Here is a 26960-nt window from a genome sequence, read left to right as displayed (position 1 = left end):
TGAAATCAAATTCAGGAAAAAATGAGGAGTGAAATCCGAAAGGTGCTCTTTGGAATATGGGCCCCTTTGCCCACCTAGGCTGCAAAAAAGTGTCACACATCTGGTATCCCCGTACTCAGGAGAAGTTGAGGAATGTGTTTTGGGGTGTCTTTTTACATATACCCATGCTGGGTGAGATAAATATCTTGGTCAAATGACAACTTTGTATAAAAAAATGGGAAAAGTTGTCTTTTGCCAAGATATTTCTCTCACCCAGCATGGGTATATATAAAATGACACCCCAAAACACATTCCCCACCTTCTCCTGAGTACGGAGATACCAGATGTGTGACACTTTTTTGCAGCCTAGGTGGGCAAAGGGGCCCATATTCCAAAGAGCACCTTTCGGATTTCACTGGTCATTTTTTACAGAATTTGATTTCAAACTCCTTACCACACATTTGGGCCCCTAGAATGCCAGGGCAGTATAACTTCCCCACAAGTGACCCCATTTTGGAAAGAAGAGACCCCAAGGTATTCGCTGATGGGCATAGTGAGTTCATAGAACTTTTTATTTTTTGTCACAAGTTAGTGGAATATGAGACTTTGTAAGAAAAAAAAAAAAAAAAAAAAAAAATCATAATTTTCCGCTAACTTGTGACAAAAAATAAAAAGTTCTATGAACTCACTATGCCCATCAGTGAATACCTTAGTGTGTGTACTTTCAGAAATGGGGTCATTTGTGGGGTGTTTGTACTGTCTGGGCATTATAGAACCTCAGGAAACATGACAGGTGCTCAGAAAGTCAGAGCTGCTTCAAAAAGCGGAAATTCACATTTTTGTACCATAGTTTGTAAACGCTATAACTTTTACCCAAACCATTTTTTTTTTACCCAAACATTTTTTTTTTATCAAAGACATGTAGAACTATAAATTTAGAGCAAAATTTCTATATGGATGTCGTTTTTTTTGCAAAATTTTACAACTGAAAGTGAAAAATGTCATTTTTTTGCAAAAAAATCGTTAAATTTCGATTAATAACAAAAAAAGTAAAAATGTCAGCAGCAATGAAATACCACCAAATGAAAGCTCTATTAGTGAGAAGAAAAGGAGGTAAAATTCATTTGGGTGGTAAGTTGCATGACCGAGCAATAAACGGTGAAAGTAGTGTAGGTCAGAAGTGTAAAAAGTGGCCTGGTCTTTCAGGGTGTTTAAGCACTGGGGGCTGAGGTGGTTAAAAAGTTGGTTTTTGAAAATTTCTGAGAAATTTCAAGATTTACTTCTAAACTTCTAAGCCTTGTAACGTCCCCCAAAAATAAAATATCATTCCCAAAATGATCCAAACATGAAGTAGACATATGGGGAATGTAAAGTAATAACTATTTTTGTAGGTATTACTATGTATTATAGAAGTAGAGAAATTGAAATTTGCTAATTTTTTCCCAAAAAATTATTTATTTATTTTTACTCCATTTTACCAGTGTCATGAAGTACAATATGTGACGAAAAAACTGTCTCAGAATGGCCTGGATAAGTCAAAGCGTTTTAAAGTTATTACCACTTAAAGTGACATTGGTCAGATTTGCAAAAAATGGCCTGGTCCTTTAAGGTGAAATAAGGCTGTGTCCTTAAGGAGTTAAATGACCCAGCCATTTTGCCAAAAATGAGTATTGAACAGCTCCAGCTCATGCCAATGAGTCCCCATATTCATGAGCTCCTGGCTGTCCCCGCCCACCTGCTGCTGATTCATAGGGAAAACAAACTGTCAGTCAGAGGCAGGTGGGCGGGGAGAGCCGAGAGCTCATCAATATGGGGACTTATTGGACTGCGCTGGAGACGTTCGGATTTAAAAGTGAGGGCAGCAGAAAACTGGTGACAGATGTCCTTTAAAGTGAGGTAGTCAACTCCTTTCTGTGTGTTAACCTGATTCCCGCCTCTGGTACTGGAGGAAGCCACTTTTACGAGCACCCCTTTGTGTCCCTGGACAGACGTCCAGTCGCTGATAGAATGAAGTTTGATCCAATATGCAAATTAGTTCGCAAGTACCCAGTGAATGGCCCAGAGCCTGACAAGAGCCTAGGGTCTTCTCACTAAACCCTACATGCCACCTCTCCCATAGTCTTGTTTTCAGTACTGGAGAGTGTGGCGTCGCATGCTGCTGGGGCATTCAGTCAAGGGGGAGGTGCCAGGCAGGATTTAATGAGGAGAACTTGAGTACTAGGTGGGCTTCAGGCCACCTACTGGTATTTGTAGACTCTTTTGTGTATTGGATCAAATGTCATTTTTTTGCCAACTGGACCTCTGTCCAGGGACAAGACGTTATACTTGTACAACTGTCCACTACCCGCAACTGGATTTAGTTTTAATAGGCATAAAGCTGCCAATGTCCAGATGTTGATGACCTGTCCTCGGGTGAATGGGAGCTGAGCTGCAGTAAGCACACACAGTGGACCGAGCTTTCAGATTCTGGGTTCGTCCACTGTGCGGTATCAGGTGCTGGAGGCTGCTGAATACAGCTAGTCGGTGGGGGGCTAGATGTCAGACCCTCACCAATCTGATATCGATGACCTCTACTGCGGATAAGTCATTATTATCCAAACACTGGAAATCCCCTTGTGATGAATGGATGTTTTATTGTTTAGTTGTAGTCCGTATGACATTGTACAATTGTTGATGTGATTATTGTACCTTCTGCATCTGTATATAATATATCCTTGTGTTTCTGTGTTTGCAGTAGAGAGTGAGGCAAAAGCGAGGACAAAGAGCCGTTTTGATGAGGTCTTTCAGAGTTATGCTGCTCTTTCAGAAGTGAAAAAAAAGACCAAAAAGAAGAAAGCACCTAAGGAAGAACATGTTGTAGTATGTATCTCATATATAATGAGCTTATTATCAATGGAATTAGGTTACAGCTATTCATTGTGATTTACTCGACGAACAGAGAATATTTATGGGCATTTATTAAAGGGGTTCATCAGTTTTTTTAAACTGATGATCTATTCTCTGGATAGATCATCAGCATCTGATCGGCGGGGGTCCGACACCCGGGGTCCCCACCGATCAGCTGTTTGAGAAGGCAGCGGCGCTGGCAGTAGTGCCGCAGGCCCAGTGACGTCACGACCAGTATCAATGGCCTGCGCAGGGCTAAGCTCTGTTCACTTTAATGGAGCTTAGCCGCGCCCAGGCCATTGATACAGTCGTGACATCACTGGGCCTGTGGTAAACAGCGAGAAGGCCGCGGCAGTAAACAGCTGATCGGGTCCCGGGTGTCGGGAGAAAGAAAGAAGTAATAATATCCAGAGTTTAGTTCAATCACCCATTCTCAAAAAATACTTTTGTTTCTGGGTCCTTTTGAAGTCCTTCTTGCCTCTTCCAGATAGTGACACTCTCCGTTACTGTGATCTGCATGTTCATGTACTGTACATACTGTAAATGATACTATTGCAGAATCCAGCAAAGGGGATCATGAAACAGGTCCTGATACATCTCTGGTCAGGTGCTGATATGAGAGAATGAGTTATACTTGAATGGGTTGACCTTTCACAAGAACTTATCTCCTATTCACAGGATAGGGGATAAGTGTCTGATATTGGGGTGTACGACTGCTGGGGCCCCTACAGATCATGAGAACAGAAGCATTCGTTCCCCTGTTTGAATGGATCAGCAGACATGCTTGCATGTCCGCTGCTGTATTCAACTTTATAGGACTGCCGGAGATAGTAAAGTACAAGCGCTTAGCTAGTCCCATAAAGTTGAATAGATTAGTGGACACGTTTGTGTGTCTGCTGCTCCATTCAGACAGGGGAACATGGGACCCCGGTTCTTGTGATCAGCAGGGGCCCCATCAGTCAGACCTCCACTGATCAGACACTTATCCCCTATCTGTTGGATTAGGCTACGGTTACAGTAGTGCTATGAAATAGCCGGATAATGCTGGGAACCGCCAGATCCCCATTGACCACAATAGGGTCTGACAAGCATCTTGCTGCTTTTCAGCAAAAATGTCAACTTTGGGTTGAACAAATACCTCTGCATGCAATGTTTTATGTCCGGCCGACAGATGGCATTTATGTCGGGACAGGCTGCTAATTGGACAACTCGTTTAAAGGGGTTGTCCAGCATCTAAAAAAATTGGTCATGTGCAGGAAATATGATAAAATAAAAAATAACCAATGCTCATCTATTGTAAACCCCCATCAATCCATTGTCTCCGCTCTGGTGGTCCCTACTGGTCCTTTTTCCTACAGTGATGACATGCTATGCATGCACATAACCACTGCAGACACTCACACCTCTGAGGCCAGTGATTGACTGCAGCAGTCATGTGCATGTACACCATGCCATCATTGCAGGAGAAAGGATTGGTGGGACCATCGGAGCAGAGGCAATGGATTTATGAGGTATGGAATAAGAAAGTATTGGTTATTTTTGTATTTTATTGCATTCCCTGCATGTAGCCAATTTTAAAAATCCTTGACAACCCCTTAAAGGGAACTTGTACTCCGTAAATAATTTTTCCCATGATTATTACATATTTAGATCACTCAAAACATAGCAATTCTTACATTGAAATAATTGTACCAATGTACCAGAGGATCTGGGCAATGTCTGGTCTGTAATATCCGGGGACAGGAGCAATTTTTTTTTTTACAAGTCCAGTTGAAAAATGAATAACACTATTGCAAGTGGAGGTCAACGACTGTTGTTCAGATTATGTGGCATTATTTTTTTTTGATAAAGTGTTTCCATTTTATTTGAAAGCTTGAAACATTCAGCAACCAACTTCATCCTGCCAAGGATCGTATTCAGGAAACATTAGAAAGCAGTACAAATGGTGTAGAAGAGGAAAGTCCAAGGGTTGCAAAGAAAAAAAACAGAGGACCGCTTTGGGAAAGTGAAGAAAGAGGCAGTGACACCACTACAGAGCACACGCATGCAAAATCTGAAAAGAAGAAAAAAAAGAAAACTGTTGTGGCAGACAAAAGCAACTTTAGTGAACATCCCGTGGAAAACTTAGTACAGCAGCTCAATCCTTGTAGCATTTCAAATCTTGAGGGACAGCATTTCGAGCATTCTGGGACAGCGGATACCACAGGCGAACAACGAACACCTACTGATTATGAAAACGAGAAAGAACTTTTTGAGGCCTACAGACTTCAAGTTTCTCAGGAGGAAACAAATGAAATCAAAGAAAAGATAAAAAAGAAATTAAGGGCTCATCTCTTCAGCGGTGACGACCAACAGCACCTTCTGCTAGAAAATGGAACTGACAAGAAAAAAAGGAGGAAAAAGAAAGATATGGTGGAAACAGAGCCAGAAACAAGGTATTCTTATTCATTGATGGTTAAAGGGGTTGTGCCAAGTTAGACACGTATTCCCTATCCACAAGGTAGGGGACAAGTATATGATCGCTGGGGGTCTGACTGCTAGGACCCCTGTTGCTTACAAGAACAGGGGTCCCCTGCATGAATGGACCAACAATCTGCGCATGTCTGCGGTATTATGTCTTTATGGAACTGCTGGAGATTGCCAAGTTCTGTGCTCTGCTCTTTCCAGTAGTCCTATAGAGAATGAATGAACCAGAAGCGTGCATGCTTGACCAGCCTCTTCTTTCATGTGGGGACACAGGAAACCCATTTTTGGATTTGTGGGAGTCTGGCTGGTGGCATAGGGGCTAAATTCATAGTATCAGGATGCCCACAGTGTGGCTTTGGAGCTTTTTTTGTGGCCCCTTATGCCATAGTCCCATAACAAACAAGCGCTGATTCCTTCCCAACCAAAAAGAGCAGCTGTGGATTACTTCTGCCCCACAGAGTTCTCCAGTGCTGATATCCTAATTTAAAGGGGCTGTCCGTAAAAAACATTCTACAATTTTCAAACCAGCACCTGGATGTGAATACTTTTGTAGTTGCATGTAATTAGAAATGTAGCATAGCCACTGAATGTACGGTATCTGTAGCGCCGCCTGCTCTTTGTTCTTTTGCTCAGTTTCATGCCTTCTGAGCTGTGATAGGGAGAGAGCTGCGGCAGAGAGGACACCCCACCTGAGCTGCAGTGGAAAAGACACCCCCTCCCCCCCCTCCCGAGCTGCCAGCTTGGTGTAAGGGAGCGTTCACATCTCTGTTTCATTTTCTGTTCTTCTGATCCGTCAGTTATGCACAGGATTGTTTTGTTTTTTTACAGGATCCTGTAAAAAAGCGGATCCTGTTGCACATTTGGCATCCGTTTGAGCCATTACATTAGACAGGGAAAAAAAGTACTGCAGGTCCTGCATGCAGGATGGAAATGGCTCAAATGGATGCCAAAAGTGCATAACTGATGCACAGGATCCATTTTCTTACAGTTTTTTTTTTTCTGTTCTTCTGACGGATCAGAAGGACGGAAAATGAAACAGAGATGTGAACTCTCCCTTAATTAAGCAGAGCAATGCGTGGCGAGCCCTGGATCCATGTGAGGTACAGGGCCGGATGGAAATAACTGACCAAATATCTGAAGTGTGAACTCAGCCTAACTTTACTTCCGCACCTCCTGAATGACAGCACACCTTTATTGTGGCTCAGCCATCAATAGAGAGAGAAGAGTGACTGTCGTGGTGGTCTCCATAGACCGTGCCCTCTATTCTTAGACAGCCCCTGTTGAAAAGTTCTAGTTCTTGTCGGGGTCCGTGGGTGAGCACTGACGGTTCTTCATTACTTCCATTGGTCCTGGACATTGTTTCATACTGCACACGTTGTCCTTTTCAAGTCCATGTGTAATTTAACTTATAGCTGTCAAAAAACAGAAAAATGGCTCCAATATCAAGGACACTCTTTCTTTTAGCCTTCAGTGGATGAATTGGGTCATTTCTTTTCATTTGGCAGCAAATGCATAGGAAACCTTTCCAGCACGTTTGCCAAATGTGTTTACCCAGAAGCAGTGTGAACATAGCCCTACTCTCAGAAACAGCAGGTAATATGCTGATATTAGTAGTGTACTATAAACTGAGTAGAAAACGCATATCTTTTGTCTTTACACAGTGTTATGTCTGTTTCGGAGCTGCAATCGGCAGAAATACACGATCAGAAGTCAGAGGCAGCTCCACATAATGCTGATATACAGGAAAATGTTCCCAAAGTCAAAGGCAGGAAATCGAAGAAAAAATCAAAAACGGGTTAGTAAATGTACAGTATTTTCTGTGACCAGGTGATACTGGTTACTCTTGGACATTCAGGGAGGTATAAAAGCCAAATGATTGTAGACTTGAAAGATGATGCCTCTCACTAGGGGTGGGCGATATGGCCTAAAATCTATATTGCGATATAATTTTAAGCATGTGCGATATGCGATATATATCGCGATATATTGTTTTCTATATTTGGGGGGGCGTGTTTAAACTTTTTTTTACTTTTTATTTAATAACTATTAGTCTCCTTAAGGGCTAGAACGTAGAACCCTTGTCATATTCACCCTAATAGAGCTCTATTAGGGTGAATAGGACTTTACACTCTCTCCCTGCTGCCCTGTGCTTTGTGCACACAGCAGCAGGGAGCTGATCCCCCTCCCCTAAATGGTGCCATCCACAGATCCCCCCCCCTCCCCTAAACGGTGCCATCCACAGATCCCCCCCCCCCCCCTCCCCTAAACGGTGCCATCCCCAGATCCCCCCCCTCCCCTAAACGGTGCCATCCCCAGATCCCCCCCCTCCCCTAAACGGTGCCATCCCCAGATCCCCCCCCCTCCCCTAAACAGTGCCATCCACAGATCTCCCCCCCCTCCCCTAAACGGTGCCATCCACAGATCCCCCCCCCTCCCCTAAACGGTGCCATCCACAGATCCCCCCCCCCCTCCTCTAAACAGTGCCATCCACAGATCCCCCCCCCTCCCCTAAACGGTGCCATCCACAGATCCCCCCCCTCCCCTAAACGGTGCCATCCACAGATTCCCCCCCCTCCCCTAAACGGTGCCATCCCCAGATCCCCCCCCTTCCCCTAAACAGTGCCATCCACAGATCCCCCCCCCTAAACGGTGCCATCCACAGATCCCCCCCGACGCTCACAGGAATACATTTAAAAACTAATCAGTAACTTTAACTTTATTCATTGGTGATCTCTTTACCGTATACCTTACTAGGTCTTAGCTCCGATAACAGCAGGCAGTGCGGGGGGCGGCGCTCACTCACTGACGTCACGCGCCTGCGCCGCCTAGTGGGAGGAGCAGGCGCGTGACGTCAGTGAGTGAGCGCCGCCCGCCCGCACTGCCTGTATTACCGGAGCTAAGACCTAGTAAGGTATACAGTAAAGAGATCACCAATTAATAAAGTTAAAGTTACTGATTAGTTTTTAAATGTTCTACTGTCAGCGGCGTGGCCCTGTATATTCTAACCCCCAGGCAAGCGTCCCTGTCACCATGGGAACGCCTGGGGGTTAGAATATACCATCGGATTTGAGTTTTCACGCGCTCACTGAGATCGTGAAAACTCAATGATTAACTGTCAGTCCCTCCCCTCCTCCTCTTTTGTCATTGGTGGTCAGCGGCAGCCACGCACAGTGGGGAGGGACTCTCTCCTTCTCCACTGTGCCCAGTGTGCCGGCTCAGGAGAAGATGGTGCGCGCAGAGAGCGCGATCATATCGCGGTCCGGCGATATAGGCGATATGCTCAAAATCCATATCGGGGCACAAATTTATATCACATATCGCCTATATCGTCTATATCGCCCACCCCTACCTCTCACTAGAAGATGCATTGTCTCACTGGCCCCCGGCAATGACTAGTGCTTTTGGCTTTGCTTGATAAAAAGCCATAACTCCCCCTCCCCCCAAAAAAACTAAAAACTGTTAATTTAGGAATCCCGTGGAAATGCTGGAGTGTGAGAAAGCTTTTTAACTAAGCTCTAGCTAGCAGTCCATGGTTCATAGAGTTGCTGTTTGGTAACTAATTATTTTTGGGAGCTCCCATATTGAAATGCAACTTCATGTCCTGTTCTCCCTTTACCTTGATTCTTATGCCTATGATATCAATGAGGTTTGGTAAGCTAGATGAATAGCTTGCAAATGTGTTATAGGCTATGGACATACCTTTGGGGACATTTTTTTAAATTATTGCATTGTACTCATTTTGAGCTAAAAATAATTTTTTTTCAATTGGTCTTTGTTAAAGTGTAACTTTCATTCTTTTTTTATATTTGTAATGTATAGGAGCAGTGATACTGACCATTTTTGTAATATTCTTTAATTCCTGAAATTGCACATTTCTAGTAGAAAAATAGCTGTAAAGGGGCCCATTTTGAGCCTTAGCAATGCGCCTCTGTCTTCTGTTTACATAACAGTGGGGACTTGCTCAACATTGACTGTGCTATGTAAACAGAAGACAGGAGCGTTGCTAAGGCTCAAAATGGGCCACTTTACAGCAATTTTTCTACTAGAAATGTGCGATTTCAATAAGGTATATTACAAAAATGTTCAGTATCACTGCCCCTACACATTACAAAAATCAAAAAGAATGGCAGTTGCACTTCAAAAAAAAAAAATTAAGCCTCTTTCATTTTTGATAGTAAAATGCTCACAGCTAAGCAAAGAGTTAACCCTTTATGACAAAAACTACAGAAAATGTTTAATAAAGACTAAGGCCCCATTCACACGTCCGTAGTGTGTTTTGCGGATCCGGGCTTCCGCAAGACCCGGACACGGCAATGTGCGTTCCGCATTTTGCGGACCGCACATCGCCAGCACTAATAGAATATGCCTATTCTTGTCCACAATTGCGGACAAGAATAGGACATGTTCTATTTTTTCCAGGAACGGAAATGCGGACTCGGAAGTGCGGGTCCGCATTTCCGGAGCCGGGCCTCACATCGTGCGGCCCCATAGAAATGAATGAGTCCGCAATTCCGTTCTGCAAAATGCGGAACGAAATTGCAGACGTGTGAATGGGGCCTAACTGTAAAATCAAACTCTAAAAAAATTGCCTCTGAAGGTGTCCATAGCCTTTAACTCCTTTGTTTTGTCAGATCCCATTTTCTTTGTGGATACACCAGATCGGGTGCAATTTGGTAAGCTCGTATACAGCTTTTGATATGGATTTCACAGTTTGCATCGCTAAGGATGAAATCTGTGACAAATCTGCAACATACTGTGTAGGCAGTGAATTTGGAATAATCATTTATGCTCTAAAATACATTCAGATTTTTTCAGCTGCTTGTGATTTGGTTGTCATAAGTTTGATTTTGTGTACTGTGCTTTTTGCAGATTTTCTTTGCAGAACCTGTCATGTCTGAATGTGACATTAGGGTTTTACTTTTCCACATTTCTTTCTTCATTTTGACTTCTCAGCAAACATTTTGTTTACATTAATAGATGATATAGAAAGACTTGACGCAGAAGAAGACCATGCCAAGAAAAGGAACCCTAGACCCACGTATGATGACAGCCTGGTGTTGGGAGTTTATATTCATCGCTCTGATAAACTCAAAACTGATCTCATGGTATCTCGGCCCTTGGTGAAGATTCACGTTGTTGATCAAAAAACGGGGGAATATGTCAAGAGGGAGACAAGGTGATATTTTAGGATGATTAATTATCCTTTATGAACATTTGAGGCTTGGCTTACATATTCAGACCGCAATTGTGCAAATACTCCAAGACGCAGCAATTTGTATCTGTGGTTTTCAAGATTTATTTTCCCTGTTTAGCTCAGTGGGGAAAAACCATTGGTAAAACAGCCCTTGATTGCTTTCCACTGAAAAGTTAATTCTTCCAAATATTGTGTGGGACTGTAACACCATTTTTTTTCCTTTAAACTATATTACAACTAAAAACTTCAAATAGTGATTGATGGTATATTGCTAAGATATGGCATCAGTGTATCACTGTTTCATATCCAACCACTATGATCACCCCGAGCATTAAGATGAATTGCCAAATTCAGCAATATGGGTGGGTTCACATCACGGTTTTCCCATTCGTTTAACGTATACAAAAAATGTATACGTTAAACGGATGCCTCAGACTGATTCCACACAGTGGCATTCGTTCACCATAGAGTTCCAAGAGTTTACCATTGTTCCATAGAGTTTACCATTGTAAAAAAAAAGGTATACTTTTTTTTTACAGGACTGTGCAGGATATGAGAATGTGGTGTTCTGCGTTTTTGTATCCTTTTTTTTTTGTAACGTATACGTCAAACAGAGGCATATAACGTGATGTGAACCCAACCTAAGCTGTTTTTGGTATAGTGGCTGAAATGAAGGGGCTCCACTGCAACTAAGTAGCTAAGTTACCTGTGAAGGTGCAGGGAAGAAGGTAAAGAGATGAAAGGCACATAATACACTTTCTAGCGCATTGGTCCTTTTTTTCAAGTGTTTTGCGAGTGACACCCCAGATCACATACTGGTAGCTTATTTTAGAGATATGCCATAAATAACCGTCTATAAGGAAACTATTTAAAGGGGTTGCCTGACTGTTAAATACTGATGACCTATCTTCAGGAGAATACGTGCATACGTTCGGCCCGCCTCCGAGTATTTCTTTAACTCCAGTTGAAATGTCCTATCCCTATCCTTGTCTGCAAATCGGATAAGAATAGGACATGTTCTATCTTTCTTGCGGGGCCGTGGAACAGTGTGTTGTCCGCATCTTTTGCGGCCCAATTAAAATGAATGGGTCCGCATCCACTCCAGCAAAAAATGTGAATCTGATGCAGTCCGAACATACGGTTATGTGCATTAGGCTGTAAAAATAAATAAAAAAAGATTGTTGGCATGCACACCCATGTTTTGCTGTTCTGCCATTTGGGGACTGCAAAACAGATACGGTTATGTCCATGAGTCCTAAAACACTCAGAGAACCTCTTTAAATAAGCCAACCATCCATTTCATGCTTTGTGTATCAATCATTGTGCGATCAGTGAAACCATGTACCTTATTTTCAGCTCTGACACAGTTTCATCGTTTTATGACCAAGAAAGAATTGAGTATGTTCTCCCCAAGTTCACACAACCATATGACTTCAAGCGGCTGAAGACATTGATTCCTGAGTGGGATGAACAAATCATATTCATGGAGAAGTTCCCACACTTTTTGCACGTTAAGGAAGACTGCCCTAATGTTATCATATTCTTTGAGGTAGAAATGGTTTTGTTAATGGATTAATATACTGCATGATTTAAACCCTTAAAGGGGTTGTCTCACTTCAGCAAATGGCATTGATTAAGAAGTTAATACAAGCCACTTACTAATGTATTGATATTATCCATATTCCTTCCGTTACTGGCTGGATTCATTTTCCCATCACATCATACACTGCTTGTTTCCACGGTTACGACCACCCTGCAATCCATCAGCGGTGGTCGTGCTTGCACACTTTAGGAAAAAGCACCAGCCTGTGTGCGCTCCCACAGTCCCGGCCACCAGAGAGGCTGGCGCTTTTTCCTATAGCGTGCAAGCAGAGCCACCACTGCTGGATTGCAGGGATCTGTCTCCGTACAGCATTCAAATGTATGGGCTCCATGGAGGTGAAATTCGTTATCTACGAAATTTCGCAAGACACTTTGTTTTGTCAACTTAAAAACAATTTTAAAACTGGGATCCAGAGTCGACTTAGGCTACTTTCACACTAGCGTTCGGAGCGGATCCGTCTGATGTTTCATCAGACGGATCCGCTCCGATAATGCAGACGTTTGTATCCGTTCAGAACGGATCCGTCTGCATTATTACTTAGAAAATTTTCTAAGTGTGAAAGTTGTCTGAGCGGATCCGTTCAGACTTTACATTGAAAGTCAATGGGGAACGGATCCGCTTGAAGATTGAGCCATATGGTGTCATCTTCAAGCGGATCCGTCCCCATTGACTTCCATTATAAGTCTGGACGGATCCGCTCGCCTCCGCACGGCCAGGCGGACACCCGAACGCTGCAAGCAGCGTTCAGGTGTCCGCTCACTGAGCGGAGCGGAGGCTGAGCGCTGGCAGGCGGATGCATTCTCAGTGTATCCGCCTCCACTGAGAATGCATTGGGGCCAGACGGATGCGTTCGGGGCCGCTCGTGAGCCCCTTCAAACGGTGCGCACGAGCGGACACCCGAACGCTAGTGTGAAAGTAGCCTTAGAAAGCTACTTCAAGTTGAATGTCTGAAGTTATTCACCAGAGTCTTGCGCACGAATTTCACCTTGGTGGAGTCCATGCATGTGAATGCTGTACAGAGACGGATCTCTGTACAGCATTCAAACAAAGTTTTGACTAAATCGACTTTGGATCTAGGATCCAATGCACACTTTGCTCAACACTACTAACCACACCCACTTTCCCACCCACATTACAAAACTGGAGTGAGTGGTGTAGAAATGCAAAATGTTGCGCAAGTAGGGTTGTTGCGGGTATCGAAACTTCGATACCCAATCAATACTTTTGTCCCGGTATCGATACAATACCGGGATTTCCATTTTTTCGATACTGGGCTGCGCTTCTGCGCAGTCTAGTATCACAGAACATGAGCGCGCTGCTGTCGGCAGCACAGGGGAGAAGGAAGCAGTCTCTCCCTCCCCCTGTGCTGCTGCCACCAATTAACGGAGAGAGGGGCGGGCGCACTGCGCCACCAATGATAGGACTTTTCCTGGGTCCGGACTTAGTTAAGTATTAGGCTACACAGAGCGGCGCCCAGAGATGTCCCAGCACTTACTATTATCCCTGGGCGCCGCTCCGTTCGCCTGCTGTGCCCCATTACTGTCTCCTCTCCATATGCTAATTACTATCGGAGCAATGGGGAGGAGACATCAGCTTCTCTCCTGGGCGTTCCTTCTCCCTGCGCTGCGATTGGACAGCGCTACAGCCAGGGAGTAGGAACGCCCACTAGAGAAGCTGATGTCTCCTCCCCATTGCTCTGATAGTAATAAGCATATGGAGCAGGAGACAGTAATGGGGCACAGCGGGCAAATGGAGCGGCGCCCAGGAATAATAGTAAGTGCTGGGACATCTCTGGGCGCCGCTCTGTATAGCCTAATACTTAACGAAGTCCGGACCCATATAAGGTCGTCTTTAACACATAATACAGGAGGCAGGTGCTGGCACCAGAATCGCATAGCCGGCACCCTGCCTCTGACAGGAAGCTGCGATCAGGTGCGGCACCTTAGGGGTTAACTGCCGCTGATCTGCTGCCAGTACCCGCCTCCTGTATTAAAGGTTAATTATCATTGGTGTCGCGTTACGCCCGTCCCCCCACCCACCCTATTAAAATCATTGTTGTTACAGTGCGCCCGCCCCTCTCAACCCCCCAGTATTGAAATCATTGGTGGCAGTGGCCACAGGGTCCCCTCCCCTTCTCATTGGTGCCAGTGGCAGTTTCTGATCGGATCCCCGGCTGTGTAATCCTGGGGCTCCGATCGGTTACCATGGCAGCCAGGACGCTACTGAAGTCCTGGCTGCCATAGTCAGCTCCATGCTGCTGTGTGCACAAAGCACAGGGCAGCAGGGACAGTGTGAGGTCCTATTCACCCTGATAGAGCTCTATCAGGGTGAATAGGACAAGGGACGAAAAGATCCCAGGGGGGAAATAGTTATTAAATAAAAAGTGTAAAAAAAAAAGTTAAAAAAACCCCACCAAAATATTAAGTATAAATCACCCCCTTTCCCAATTTCACATATAAAATATATAAACAATAAATAAATAAACATATCGCCACGTCAAAAAAGTCCAAACTATTAAAAAAAAATTAAAAAATCTATGCGGTGAACGCCGGAACAGAAATAAATAAATAAAACTGCGCGATTTGCTATTTTTTTAAAATGCGGAATGCACGTGGCTTTTTTTGTTTATTTTTTCGCATGGTATCGAATGGTATAGAGTATCGCAATACTTTTTTATGATATCGAAATCGAATCAAAAATTTGGTATCGCAACAACTCTATGCGCAAGCAAGTCCAAAAGTCGCTGAATTTTGGTCAAGCAAGTGGAAAAGTCACAAAAGCCCTATTTTTTTGAAGCCAGAATTCTGGATTGGAGGCATGATGAATCATGGCCTATGACTCAGGATCAGTACAAGGTAAATAATGTACTGTATTTTTAGATTCATCCAGCTACTTGTAGATTATTTCTGTTGTTCTAAGATGGATATGCTCTTTACTTGTACTTTAAACCTAGCATCATGCTCTGGATATAATTTAGACTAACCTGCAGTAGATACTAAAGTGTATACACAATCATAAATTGAATTGTATGATATACATTGTGTTATGTTTATTGCTGTAAGCGGTAAGGAGCTTCGTTGGTTTGTTATCAGTATGTTGCATCCACTAGCAAAGTAAACAGTTAAATATTCTTATAAACCAATTCCTGACATCAGGCATACACAGCAGACAGCCGGTAAGAGTCTGTTATTGGCGATAATGCTGATCATTAGCTTTTAACCCCTCAGATGTCGTGTTCACTTGCGTCCACGGCATCTGAATGGTCTTTTCCCAGGAGGGCTGCGTTCCAGGGGACCGAATGGATTGAGGGACTCGTTCAGCTTCTATGGCCAGTGGCAGGGCCTGATCGGAATAGACTGATTCTCCCATAAATCATTGCAGGCTATGGGAGAAGCGATCAGACAATTGCATGTTCAAGTCCCCTAAGGAGACTAAAAATAAATGTAAAATGAAAAAGAAAATTAAAAAAAATGTATGAAAATGCACATCACCCCCTTTCCCCATTTTAAAAATATAAATAAACAATAAAAAATAATAATCATTAGTATCGCTGTGTCCCAAAATAAGTAATAGTAACCCACTGAATGATGTTAACAGGTCAGTTTTACCACACAGGGAATACTGTAAAAAACAAAACCCATAAAACTATGCAATATTAAACAGTGCTATTAGAAAGTACAACTTGTGCAGCGAAATGCAAGCAGTTCATACGTGAAGGGAAAAATAAAAGAATTATGGCTTCGGGAAGGCAGTAATTAAAATCTAAAATGAAAAACTGCAGTATCACTGCGGCAGGAAGGGGGTTAATGTAAGCCTTGATATGTAGGTTCTGTTGATGGAGGCTATTATTTGTGATTTCAGTGGTAAATACTGTATTCTTGATTTATTGCTCCCCCAATCCTTACAGAGGATTACATTTTATACTCATCTACTAATAAAATTATAAATGCTCACTTCTTTTATTTTCCTAATTTGAATACATTGCCTTTCCAGATCCTTGATTTGATACATGAAGATAGTTTAAACCCCAACTCAGAGATTGAAATAAAGGAGAAAGGTTTCCAGAAAATTGCCTGGGCTTTTCTGAAGGTATTTTACATGTCGTGCTTGATAATTTTAAAACTGGGATCCAGAGTCGACTTCGAAAGCTACTTCAAACCTTCCATCTTGAAACCTTGATCCCATACTTTGTCCAAGGAAACTATGCCCTTTTAGGCTGGAAGTACCTTTAGACTTTTCTTGTGTCAGCTCCATGCACAGCTATTGCCTGGCCTGGACTTAGCCTCCAAAAGAGAAACATATATATTTTTTTCTTTTAAAGGGTTTTCCAATCAGTTCACTTGAATGAGGCCAACTTGTTCTTCCCTGGATCAAGAGCAATGAACCTTGGCCCCTTTGTTGCTTTGATCGTTGGTGGTCTGATCAGCAAGGGATAGCAAATTCTAGCAATATGCCATCAGTTGTTAAGATGGGATAATCAATTTAAACCATGTCTATTTCTTGCTAATTTGCTCATCCATGTTTAGCCTGAAGATACAGTGCACATAATACTATATGTCTGCACACACCTATGGCTCTCCTGAGTGTGCATGTTTATATAAATGGGGAGAATCTGGCATGTTGAAAATCAGCATGCCCGGTCTCTTTCCCCTCACCTCTGCCTTCTTGTTTTCAGCAGGTTTGGACAACTTTTATTTCATTTGTATGATCAGTTTAAAGGGGTTGCCCAGTATTTCCAGTATTTTGATATTTATGACCTATCCTCAGAATACGACATCAATATCAGATCGGCAGATATTAACACCCCATACCTCAGCCGATTAGCTGTTTTGGAGTTGCTCCTGCAGCGGATACAGGTGCCGGAACTAAATAGATTTGTCCATTGTGTAGTAAACAGAGCTAGTTTCTGCAGCGCTGCACCCATTCAAGTGAATAGGAGAAGCGCAGCCGTGTAGTTCAGGTGCCTACTTCCGGAACCAGAGCTACTCCAGGACATCTCATCGGTGAAGTGGGGTGTCAGACCTGGAAGTCCTATCATCAATATGGGTCTAACCCCTTTAGGCCTAATTGTATAATTTTTGCGGAAATACTTTACCATTTTCTTTTTTGTTCCTCTCGCTTTTAGATTGTCGGTGCGAATGATGTGCTTAATGTAGATAAAAAATTACGCTTACAACTTTATTACCCTCCAAGATCTAGGGTAGCTTCCAGCACAAATGTCTATGAATGGTGGCTTAAATATCCCAGAAACCGTTACCCATCTACTCTGTATGTAACAATAAAAGGCCTGAAGCTGCCTGATAATGTAAGTTACTTTTTTTTTTACCTTCTAGTAATCGCATTGTTAGAACTTGAAAAGGTTTTTAATATTGCTTTTAATGTTAAAGGTAAACCCAATGGCTGCCCAACTGGAAAACAATATCCTAACTTCTCACTTGCACAATGACGCTGCTCTGAAGGAAAATAATTCAGCTGATGCAAAACAGAGAAGGGAGCCTTTCAGGTGGACTCGACTGCCTGGTCAGGTATTTGTAAAATCAGACTTGTCTCTGTTCATAGATTTGAAGGCAATGCAAGAGAAGAGGAGATAGGAGGGTTAGGGGTGGTAGGGTATATATTAGGAATCGACCGATATTGATTTTTTTAGGGCCGATACCGATAATTTGTGAACTTTCAGGCCGATAGCCGATAATTTATACCGATATTCTGGTAATTTTCATAAAAAAATAAAAATAAAATAATTCCTACACAAATCTGCTGAAAATTAATATGTTTATTGTTAACGTGTATTATTATTATTATTATTATTTTTTAAAGCTTTCTTTCATTTATACTTAATATTTATTTATTTTTTTACTAACTTTTAGCCCCCTTAGGGACTAGAACCCTTGTCCTATTCACCCTGATAGATCTCATGGTAACTGATAGATCTCTATCAGGGTGAATAGGAGCTCACACTGTCCCTGCTGCTCTGTGCTTTGTGCACACAGCAGCATGGAGCTTACTATGGCAGCCAGGGCTTCAATAGCGTCCTGGCTGCCATGGTAACCGATCGGAGCCCCAGGATTACACTGCTGCGCTCCGATCGGAGGAGCAGGGGAGAGGGGATCCTGTGGCCACTGCCACCAATGATTAATACTGGGTGGGGGGGCGCACTGCGCCACCAATGTTTTTAATACTGGGGTGGGGGGCGCACTGCGCCACCAATGATTAATACTTGGGGGGGCGCACTGCGCCACCAATGAAGATAAATCTCTCATTAATTCATATACAGGAGGCGGGAGCTGGCTGCAGAATCACATAGCTGGCTCCCGACCTCTATGAGCGGTAGCTGCGATCTGCGGTAGTTAACCCCTCAGGTGCCGCGGATCGCAGCTACCGCTCATAGAGGTCGGGAGCCGGCTATGTGATTCTGCAGCCAGCTCCCGCCTCCTGTATATGAATTAATGAGAGATTTCTCTTCATTGGTGGCGCAGTGGCCACAGCCCCTCCCCTTCTCTTGTCCTCCTCCCTCTCACTGGCTGCAGCGGCAGCAGCATCACAGGGGGAGGGAGACACTGCTTCCTTCTCCCCTGTGCTGCTGAGGGAACAAAGAGAGCGCTGACAGCAGCGCGATCTGTATTCCCAATATGTTATCGGAATATCGGCAAAATAGATGCCGATACCGATAACGGTCAAAATCCTGAATATCGGCCGATAATATCGGTAAAACCGATAATCGGTCGATCCCTAGTATATATACCCCATGTATGTAGGGTTGGACGATATCAAAAATATTCCCACGATAACGATATTAAGAAATTTATCGCGATAACGATATATATCGCAATAAATGCCCATTTAGAAGAAAATTGGGGCCACAAGGAGACATTATACTGTATGGGGGCAGCCACAAGGAGATGTTACACTGTATGAGGGCAGCCACAAGGAGTCTTATACTGTATGGGGCAGCCACAAGGAGACACTACTGTATGGGGCAGCCACAAGGAGACGTTATACTGTATGGGGCGGCCACAAGGAGACGTTATACTGTATGGGGCGGCCACAAGGAGACGTTATACTGTATGGGGCAGCCACAAGGAGACGTTATACTGTATGGGGGCAGCCACAAGGAGACTGTATGGGGGCAGCCACAAGGAGACGTTACACTGTATGAGGGCAGCCACAAGGAGTCTTATACTGTATGGGGCAGCCACAAGGAGACACTACTGTATGGGGCAGCCACAAGGAGACGTTACACTGTATGGGGCGGCCACAAGGAGACGTTATACTGTATGGGGCAGCCACAAGGAGACGTTATACTGTATGGGGGCAGCCACAAGGAGATGTTAATTGTTATACTTTTATATGTCATTTTTCACCATTTCGGGTATCTGTAACTAGTCAATTGACTTCTAGTAACAACAAAAACATTACAGGGTTAATTCAGCCCCCCAGCCTCTGATCAGCCCCCCAGCCTCTGATCTGCCCCCCAGCCTCTGATCTGTCCCCAGCCTGTGATCTGCCCCCCAACCTCTCATGTGCCCCCCATCCTCTCATGTGCCCCCCAGCCTCTGATCAGCCTCTCGTGTGCCCCCCAGCCTCTGATCAGCTCCCTCTGGTAACTCAACCCCCCCCCCCAGTATTAATCATTGGTGGCAATGGCCACAGGGTCCCCCTCCCATCATTGGTGGCAGTGGGCAGTTCCGATCGGAGTCCCAGCAGTGTAATGCTGGGGCTCCGATCGGTTACCATGGCAGCCAGGACGCTACTGAAGTCCTGGCAGCTATGGTATGTTAGTGAGCAGCATTATACTCACGTGTGCCGTGGCCGCCGGTCGCTCCTTCTTCTGTCTGTGCGGCGCATTGCTAATGCTTATAGCATTAGCAATGCGCCGCACAGACCTATGAGAAGAAGGAGCGCCCGGCGGCAACGGCGCACGTGAGTATAATGCTGCTCACTAACATGCTGCTCACTGCCCACTAACATGCAGAGACTGAAGACACACCTGAGGGGTTAATTGCGCGGATCACAGCGTCCTCTCAGAGGTCGGGTGCCGGGAAAGCGAGTCACAGAATTCCTTCCCCCACGCCGAACTCCTAAGAGCGCCGCCGCAAGCGGCCAGCAGGTATCGGCAGTGGTATCGGGGACATTTGCACGAGTACAAGTACTCTGCAAATGTCCAGTATCGGTTCATGCTGGGGCGGGCGGCCGCGGACGCAGATTTAGAAGCGGTCAGCGCACATGATCGCTTCTATGACATCACGAAATACCGCGGTAATTAGGAAACAGCGATATCGCCGTTTTTTTAATACCGCGGTATATCGTGATACCGGTATATCGCCCAACCCTACATGTATGTACACTAGATGTCAGATGCTCCTGATGAAGGGACGTGCCGTCCCATTCCGAAACGCGCTGAGCCGGATTTTTGACCACAATAAAAAAGTTAAACAGAAGCCCTGAGTGATTGGCGGCCTTCATCTTTTACATTCCAGAAGCGATCCAGGCTGGGGGGGATGTGTTAGGTTTACCAGTGTATTATGCTTATCCGGATAAACCGCCCCCTCGTGAAGTGAGTAAAAGTTCTTGATACTATACGTATACTGTATTATACATGTATCCTTTTTAATCCACCAATTTTACGCATAATTTTACAAAAATATCCTAACTCTTATTGCTCTTTACCTATGTTTTTGTTTGCTCAATGGTCCCACAGACACTGATCCCCTGGGCACGAACTAACGCTATAGGCTTTTCACGAGGTGTCCCTACAACCATATAGACCCCTCACTATAATCGAATAATATATATAGAATAATATATATAGTGTATGAGACCCCACCACCCCTAACCCTCCTATCTCCTCTTCTCTTGCATTGCCTTCACATACATGCAGACAACTGTGTCCGCATGATGAACCCTTGAGCAGCCTGTGCACATATCTCACTCCACCTATCTCTCCCTTATGCAGATCTCTCCATCCCCTTGGAGCCTCAAGTTCTTCAGGTCTTCTGAATTCACTTCCACTAGATCCGAATAACCCTCAAACTCTCTTTTTATCTTTTATTTATAGATTTGAGACAGACTTCCATTGAATTTCCCTGCACAGTTAAAGGGGTATTTCAGGTGTTCGATATTTATTGTCCCATCCTCAGGATAGGTCATCAATAACCGACTCCCCCACCAATCAGCTGTTTGTAGAAGTCGCTTGGTTAACTATAAAGAGGCTGTAGCACTGCAGCACTGCAGCCTCCTCACAGAGAACCTACCACAGTGCCATACATTGTATAGTGGCAGTGCTTGGTATTACAACCCAGGTCATTTACTTAAATGGGCCATTTTGACCAATAAACATGAGATCACTGGCCTAGTATGAGGCCACATGGCGAGCGCCTCAGCCTCTTCACACAGCTGATGAACAGGTGTGCCAAGAGTTGGATTCCCACTGATCAGATATTATTATTATTTATTTGAAAGCGCCATTAATTCCATGGCGTGTACATCAAGAGAGGGTTACAAATACATAATATAAAATACAAGAAACTATTAACCGACTGGTACAGAGAGGGAGAGGACCCTGCCCGCAAGAGCTTTCAGTCTACAATAGGCCATCAAAATACGAGTTCCAAAAAACTCCTTTAACAGGGCCCTAGGGCTAAATTTAGAGGAGGATATAAGGTACTAATACTTGTTCACTTCCTGCTCGTGTAGGCACTGAAACCTCTGGGCCCTTTTTCTCTAGAATATTGGGCATTTAAAATGAATTTGTAACCATTTTAGTCTGTCACACACATTTTGGTAACTTTATGTGCTTTTTTAACTTTTTTTTTATAGGCTTGTCGTATTCCCAACAGACGTTTTTTGTCTTTTCGAGGTGGGCACATGGGATGTTTTTCACTATGTTTTTCTAATGTTGGTAGAACGTTGGCTGCAGCATGTGCAGACAGAGATGACTATCCAATATACTGTAAGTATGCTAATGTATAGAAATCATACATACCATATTTTTCACCCTAAGATACACCAGCCCATAAGATGCACCTAAGTTTTGGAGGACAACAATAAGAAAAAAATATTTTTCATTATACCTCGGGTCAGACCACCAATCAGACCCCCAGTGTTAATAAGACCCCACTAAGACCTCAAATCAGACCCCCAATCAGACCTCAGCTCAGACCCCAATATAAATGACCCCTAATCAGACCTTTGATAATTTGATAAGAGCCCCATGCCTCTATCAGCCCCCATATCAGCCCCATGCCTCTCATGACTCCCATATCAGCCCCCATGCCTTTCATCAGCCCCCATTATCAGCCATTATGCCTCTTAGCCCCATTATCAGCCATTATGCCTCTTAGCCCCATTATCAGCCAATATGCCTCTCAGCCCCCATTATGCCTCTCAGCCCCCATTATCAGCCATTATGCCTCTCAGCCACCATTATCAGCCATTATGCCTCTCAGCCCCCATTATGCCCCCAGCAGCCTCATGTTTTATAAAATAAAAAAAACACTTACCGCTCCTGGACTCCGCCACTCCCCACCTACATCGCGATCCTCTTCCTCCTCCTGTCGGCTGTGCTGTGATCTGACGCGCACAGCGTGAGGTCACAGAGCGCCCTCACGCTTTCCGTAGCCTTCACAGCCTAGGACCAGGAAGCTGAGTACAGAGCCTTCACCACTTCTTGGTCCTCCAGTACTAATGAGCGCTTCCAAATGTTGAAAAGTATTCTTGACTTTCCTCTTAGATACCTCTCACATACCTTCCAAGTAACCCGGATCTGCAGTGCTGTCCTAAATGTTCCCTTCCATTCTGCAACAAATCCAAACTGTTACTATGACAGACTTAAGGACCATCAAGCTCAGTAACAACTGGGGATTTGTCTCTTTTGTCATGGAGACACACAGAAGGCGGCAGCAGTTAGTAAAGCTGCATTGACTTTGGTGGATGGAGGCTGGAGCTGGGAGACGGTGACGATTTCTAGTTATGGTGGAGTGTGGTTGTCACTGTTCTGTTTATAGAAGGATGCTTTTAATGGATCTCAAGGCGTATGGCTATCATTATATGTGTCATTGTTTTAGGGCATGTAGTGATTCCTATGTGTGCAGTGGTTATCACTATATCAGTAGAAATAAATCAAAGTATCTGGACTTGAATGTTTGCTAGTCAGCCGACTGGTTTTCTTATTTAGGGACGGCTGAGTGACTGTGTATGGGGGCTCCTGTGGCTGTTACTATGTATACAGGACCTTTGCATTGTGTTCTCACATTTCTTAGATCTAGAGACTCACAATGCTGAATTTCTGATTATGCCAACCATTATGGTTGGCATAATCAGAAATTCAGCATTGTGAGTCTCTAGATCCATAATGGTTGGCATAATCAGAAATTCAGCATTGTGAGTCTCTAGATCTAAAAAATGTGAGAACACAATGCAAAGGTCCTGTATACATAGTAACAGCCGCAGGAGCCCCCATACACAGTCACTCAGCCGTCCAACATAGTCGGCTGACTAGCAAAAATTCAAGTCCAGATACTTTGATTTATTTCTACTGATATAGTGATAACCACTGCACACATAGGAATCACTACATGCCCTAAAACAATGACACATATAATGATAGCCATATGCCTTGAGATCCATTATAAGCATCCTTCTATAAACTAGAACTGCTCTGTATAAAAGCTCTACTGCTTTAAACAGCATTATGGATATGATAATCTATCAGAAATTTTGTATATTCCTAATCAAACGTCATATTTTACCCATCAAAACCCAGCAGGTTTGTTTCCTGTAACCTCTGTTTAGATCATCAGCTTCTTAAAAGCTAGAGGTAATCCAATTATGCATTAATCTTCTTTCTCTTAGAATTCTAGGTCCAGCCAGTACATCCCGATTTTAGCTCATGGCTAAGATTTCTTTGCCACTCTATAATCTGTATGCTATAAGCGCAACTTCTCGGTGTACCAGTTATGTCTCTCTTATATCCCATTCGTCCAGGTGTGGATTGGCTATCTGAAAAGATTGACACTATCTAGTGGTATTGCCTAAGGCCTTGTGCGTATGACCGTATTTTTGGTCCGTATCCGATCCACCATTTTTGTGGATCGGATGCGGACCCATTCATTTTAATGGGGCTGCAAAAAATGTGGACAGCACACCGTTCACTGGCCGGCAAAAAAGATAAAACATGTCCTAATCTTGTCCATTTTAAAGACACGAATGGGCATTTTTAGAATAGTGTGGAGTGGGAAAGTGCAGGATGCACACGACCTATATACTAGTTTTGCGGATCTGCTGTTTGTGCACTGCAAAACAGAAGTGGTCGTGTGCATGAGGCCTTACACTCAGAATAGTTCATTCTTTAGAAAATGAAAGTAGTGGGTTGATCATGACAGCTTCAGATATTTCCGTTGCACTGGGTTTATACTGTATTTGTCGCCTATCATGGTATAATAGCTTAATTCCCTCTATAGACCACTAGATGGAGATGTATCGCCAATTATTTTACCAAGTGCGAACTACAGATGTGAGACGACTAAACTGAATTGAACTTGTGAAATTCTAAAAGTAACAAGTATGATTAATAAAAAAAAAAACTGCGTTATACGACTGCAGAGATAGACTGATATTATAGCAGAAGGCACAGACTACACAGCCAGATTGCTTTTATAGGGTTTTAGATTGCAGGGTCAGACAGATATTATATTATTATTATTTGTTATTAAAGCGGCATTCATTCCATAGCGCTGTAGATATGAAAAGGGGTATACATACATAATATAGGGCAATTGCGCTAAGCATAAACAAGACGAGTTACAAACTGGTACAGAAGGAGAGAGGGCCCTGCCCGTGAGGGCTTACAATCTACATTGTATGGGAGAAGGACACAGTAGGTGAGGGTGAAGCTGGTCATGGCGGTATAGAGGCAGCAGGGTCACTGGTTGTAGGCTTGTCTGAAGAGGTGGGTTTTAAGGTTTCTTTTGAAGGATTCCACTGTAGGTGAGAGTCTGATATGTTGGGGTCGCGAGTTCCAGAGTATGGGGGTGATTGTGGGAAGAGGTGATAAGAGGAGAAGAGAGAAGGAGGTCTTGTGAGGATCGGAGATTGCGTGTGGGGATGTATCGGGAAAGTAGCTCAGAGATGTAGGGAGGGGACAGGTTGTGGACAGCCTTATATGTATTTGTTAGTATTTTGAACTGAATTCGCTGGGCAATGGGGAGCCAGTGAAGGGATTGGCAGAGGGGAGAGGAAGAGGAGTAACAGGGTCAGAGATAGATTAGTCTGGCAGCAGAGTTGAGGATAGATTGGAGGGGTGCGAGAGTGCTAGATGGAAGGCCACAGAGGAGAATGTTGCAGTAGTCTAGGCGGGAGATGATGAGGGCATGTACAAGCATTTTCACAGACTCAAAGTTGAGGAAAGCGTGGATGCGGGAGATGTTTTTGATTTGGAGGCAGCAGGTGGTGGAAAGGTCTTGGATGTGTGGTCGGAAGGAGAGAGCAGAATCCAAGGTCACTCCAAGGCTGCGGACTTGGTTGACCGGGGAGAGTGTGCAGCCACTGATTGTGATAGATAGGTCTGTTGGGGGGGGGGGGGGGATGAGCAAGATGGGGGAAAGATAATGAATTCTGTTTTATCCATGTTAAGTTTTAGAAAGCGAGAGGAGAAGAAGGAGGATATGGAAGATAGGCATTGGGATTCTGGATAGTAAGGTGGTGATGTCTGGACCAGAGAGGTAGATTTGTGTGTTGTCAGCATAAAAGTGATACTGAAAGCCATGGAACTATATGAGCTGTCTCAGGCCAAAAGTGTAGATAGAGAAGAGCAGGGGTCCTAGGACAGAGCCTTGCGGGACACTAACAGAGAGGGAATGAGACGAGGAGGTGGTGTGAGAGTGGGAGACGCTAAATGTCCAGTCTGTGAGGTATGATTTGATCCAGGTCAGTTATGCCAAGAGATGAGAGTTTGCAACAAAAGAGAGTGGTCGACAGTGTCAAAGGCAGAGGACAGGTCAAGGAGAAGGAGGACAGAGTAATGTTTTTTGGTTTTGTCTGTTAGTAGGTCATTGGTGACTTTGGTAAGTCTCAGTTGAGTGGTGGGATTGTAGCCGGTCAGAGAGGGAGCAGGAGGAGAGGTGAGAGGACAGTTCAGAATGGGCTTGTTGCTCAAGTAGCTTAGAGGCAAATGGAAGAAGTGATATGGGGCGATAACTGGACAAAGAAGATGGGTCAAGTGAAGGCTTTTTGAGGATGGGTGTAATGGTAGCTTGTTTAAAACCAGAGGGTAAGACACCAGAGGTTAGTGATAGGTTGAAGAGATGAGTTAGGGCTGGGATAAACACTGTGGTGAGGTTAGGGATGAGGTGGGATGGGATTCGGTCAAGTGCACAGGTGGTGAGATGTGATCTGGAGAGTAGAGTGGAGAGTTTTTCTTCTGTAATGGTGGAGAAGCGGGTTTTGGGAGAAGAGGACTGAGCAGTTGTGTAGAGGTTCTGTGAGGACTGTGCACAGAAGCTTTCTCTAATGTTGACTATCTTTTGTTTGAGGTATGTGGCAAAGTCCTCAGCTGAGATGAGAGGAGGGGGGGCTGGGGGAAGGAGAAGGGAGTTAAAAGTGTTGAAAAGTTGTTTAGAGCTGTGGGACAGGGAAGATATGAGAGATAAGAAGTAGGCCTGTTTTGCATCAGCGAGTGAGGATTTGAAAATGAGGAGGGATTGCTTCTATGCGGTGAAGTGATGCTTAGAATGGGATTTCTTCCATCGCTGCTCAGCAGCCCTGGAAGCTTGTCTGAGATTTTTGGTCAGGTTGGTGTGCCAGGGTTGTCTGTTGATTTTTCGGGTTTTGTTGTGT

The 26960-nt window shown here is 44.1% G+C and overlaps 1 protein-coding gene across 1 annotated transcript in view; it reads left to right on the top strand.

Moving 5' to 3' along the window:
- AHI1 (Abelson helper integration site 1) overlaps window positions 1-26960 on the top strand; it is a 231072-nt gene that overhangs the window by 12368 nt on the left and 191744 nt on the right. The window contains exons 3-11 of the mRNA XM_040429185.1: window positions 2714-2838; window positions 4738-5300; window positions 6993-7126; window positions 10309-10507; window positions 11882-12074; window positions 16122-16217; window positions 17254-17433; window positions 17516-17653; window positions 21945-22077. Coding sequence (XP_040285119.1) covers window positions 2714-2838; window positions 4738-5300; window positions 6993-7126; window positions 10309-10507; window positions 11882-12074; window positions 16122-16217; window positions 17254-17433; window positions 17516-17653; window positions 21945-22077 — 1761 coding nt within the window. The remainder of the gene's footprint in view (window positions 1-2713; window positions 2839-4737; window positions 5301-6992; window positions 7127-10308; window positions 10508-11881; window positions 12075-16121; window positions 16218-17253; window positions 17434-17515; window positions 17654-21944; window positions 22078-26960) is intronic.

This window comes from Bufo bufo, chromosome 4 (genome assembly GCF_905171765.1).
Source record: "Bufo bufo chromosome 4, aBufBuf1.1, whole genome shotgun sequence".
In the NCBI taxonomy this organism is placed as follows: Eukaryota; Metazoa; Chordata; class Amphibia; order Anura; family Bufonidae; genus Bufo; species Bufo bufo.
The sequence above is the reverse complement of the archived record's forward strand: the minus strand, read 5'-3'. Positions and strand labels throughout refer to the sequence as shown.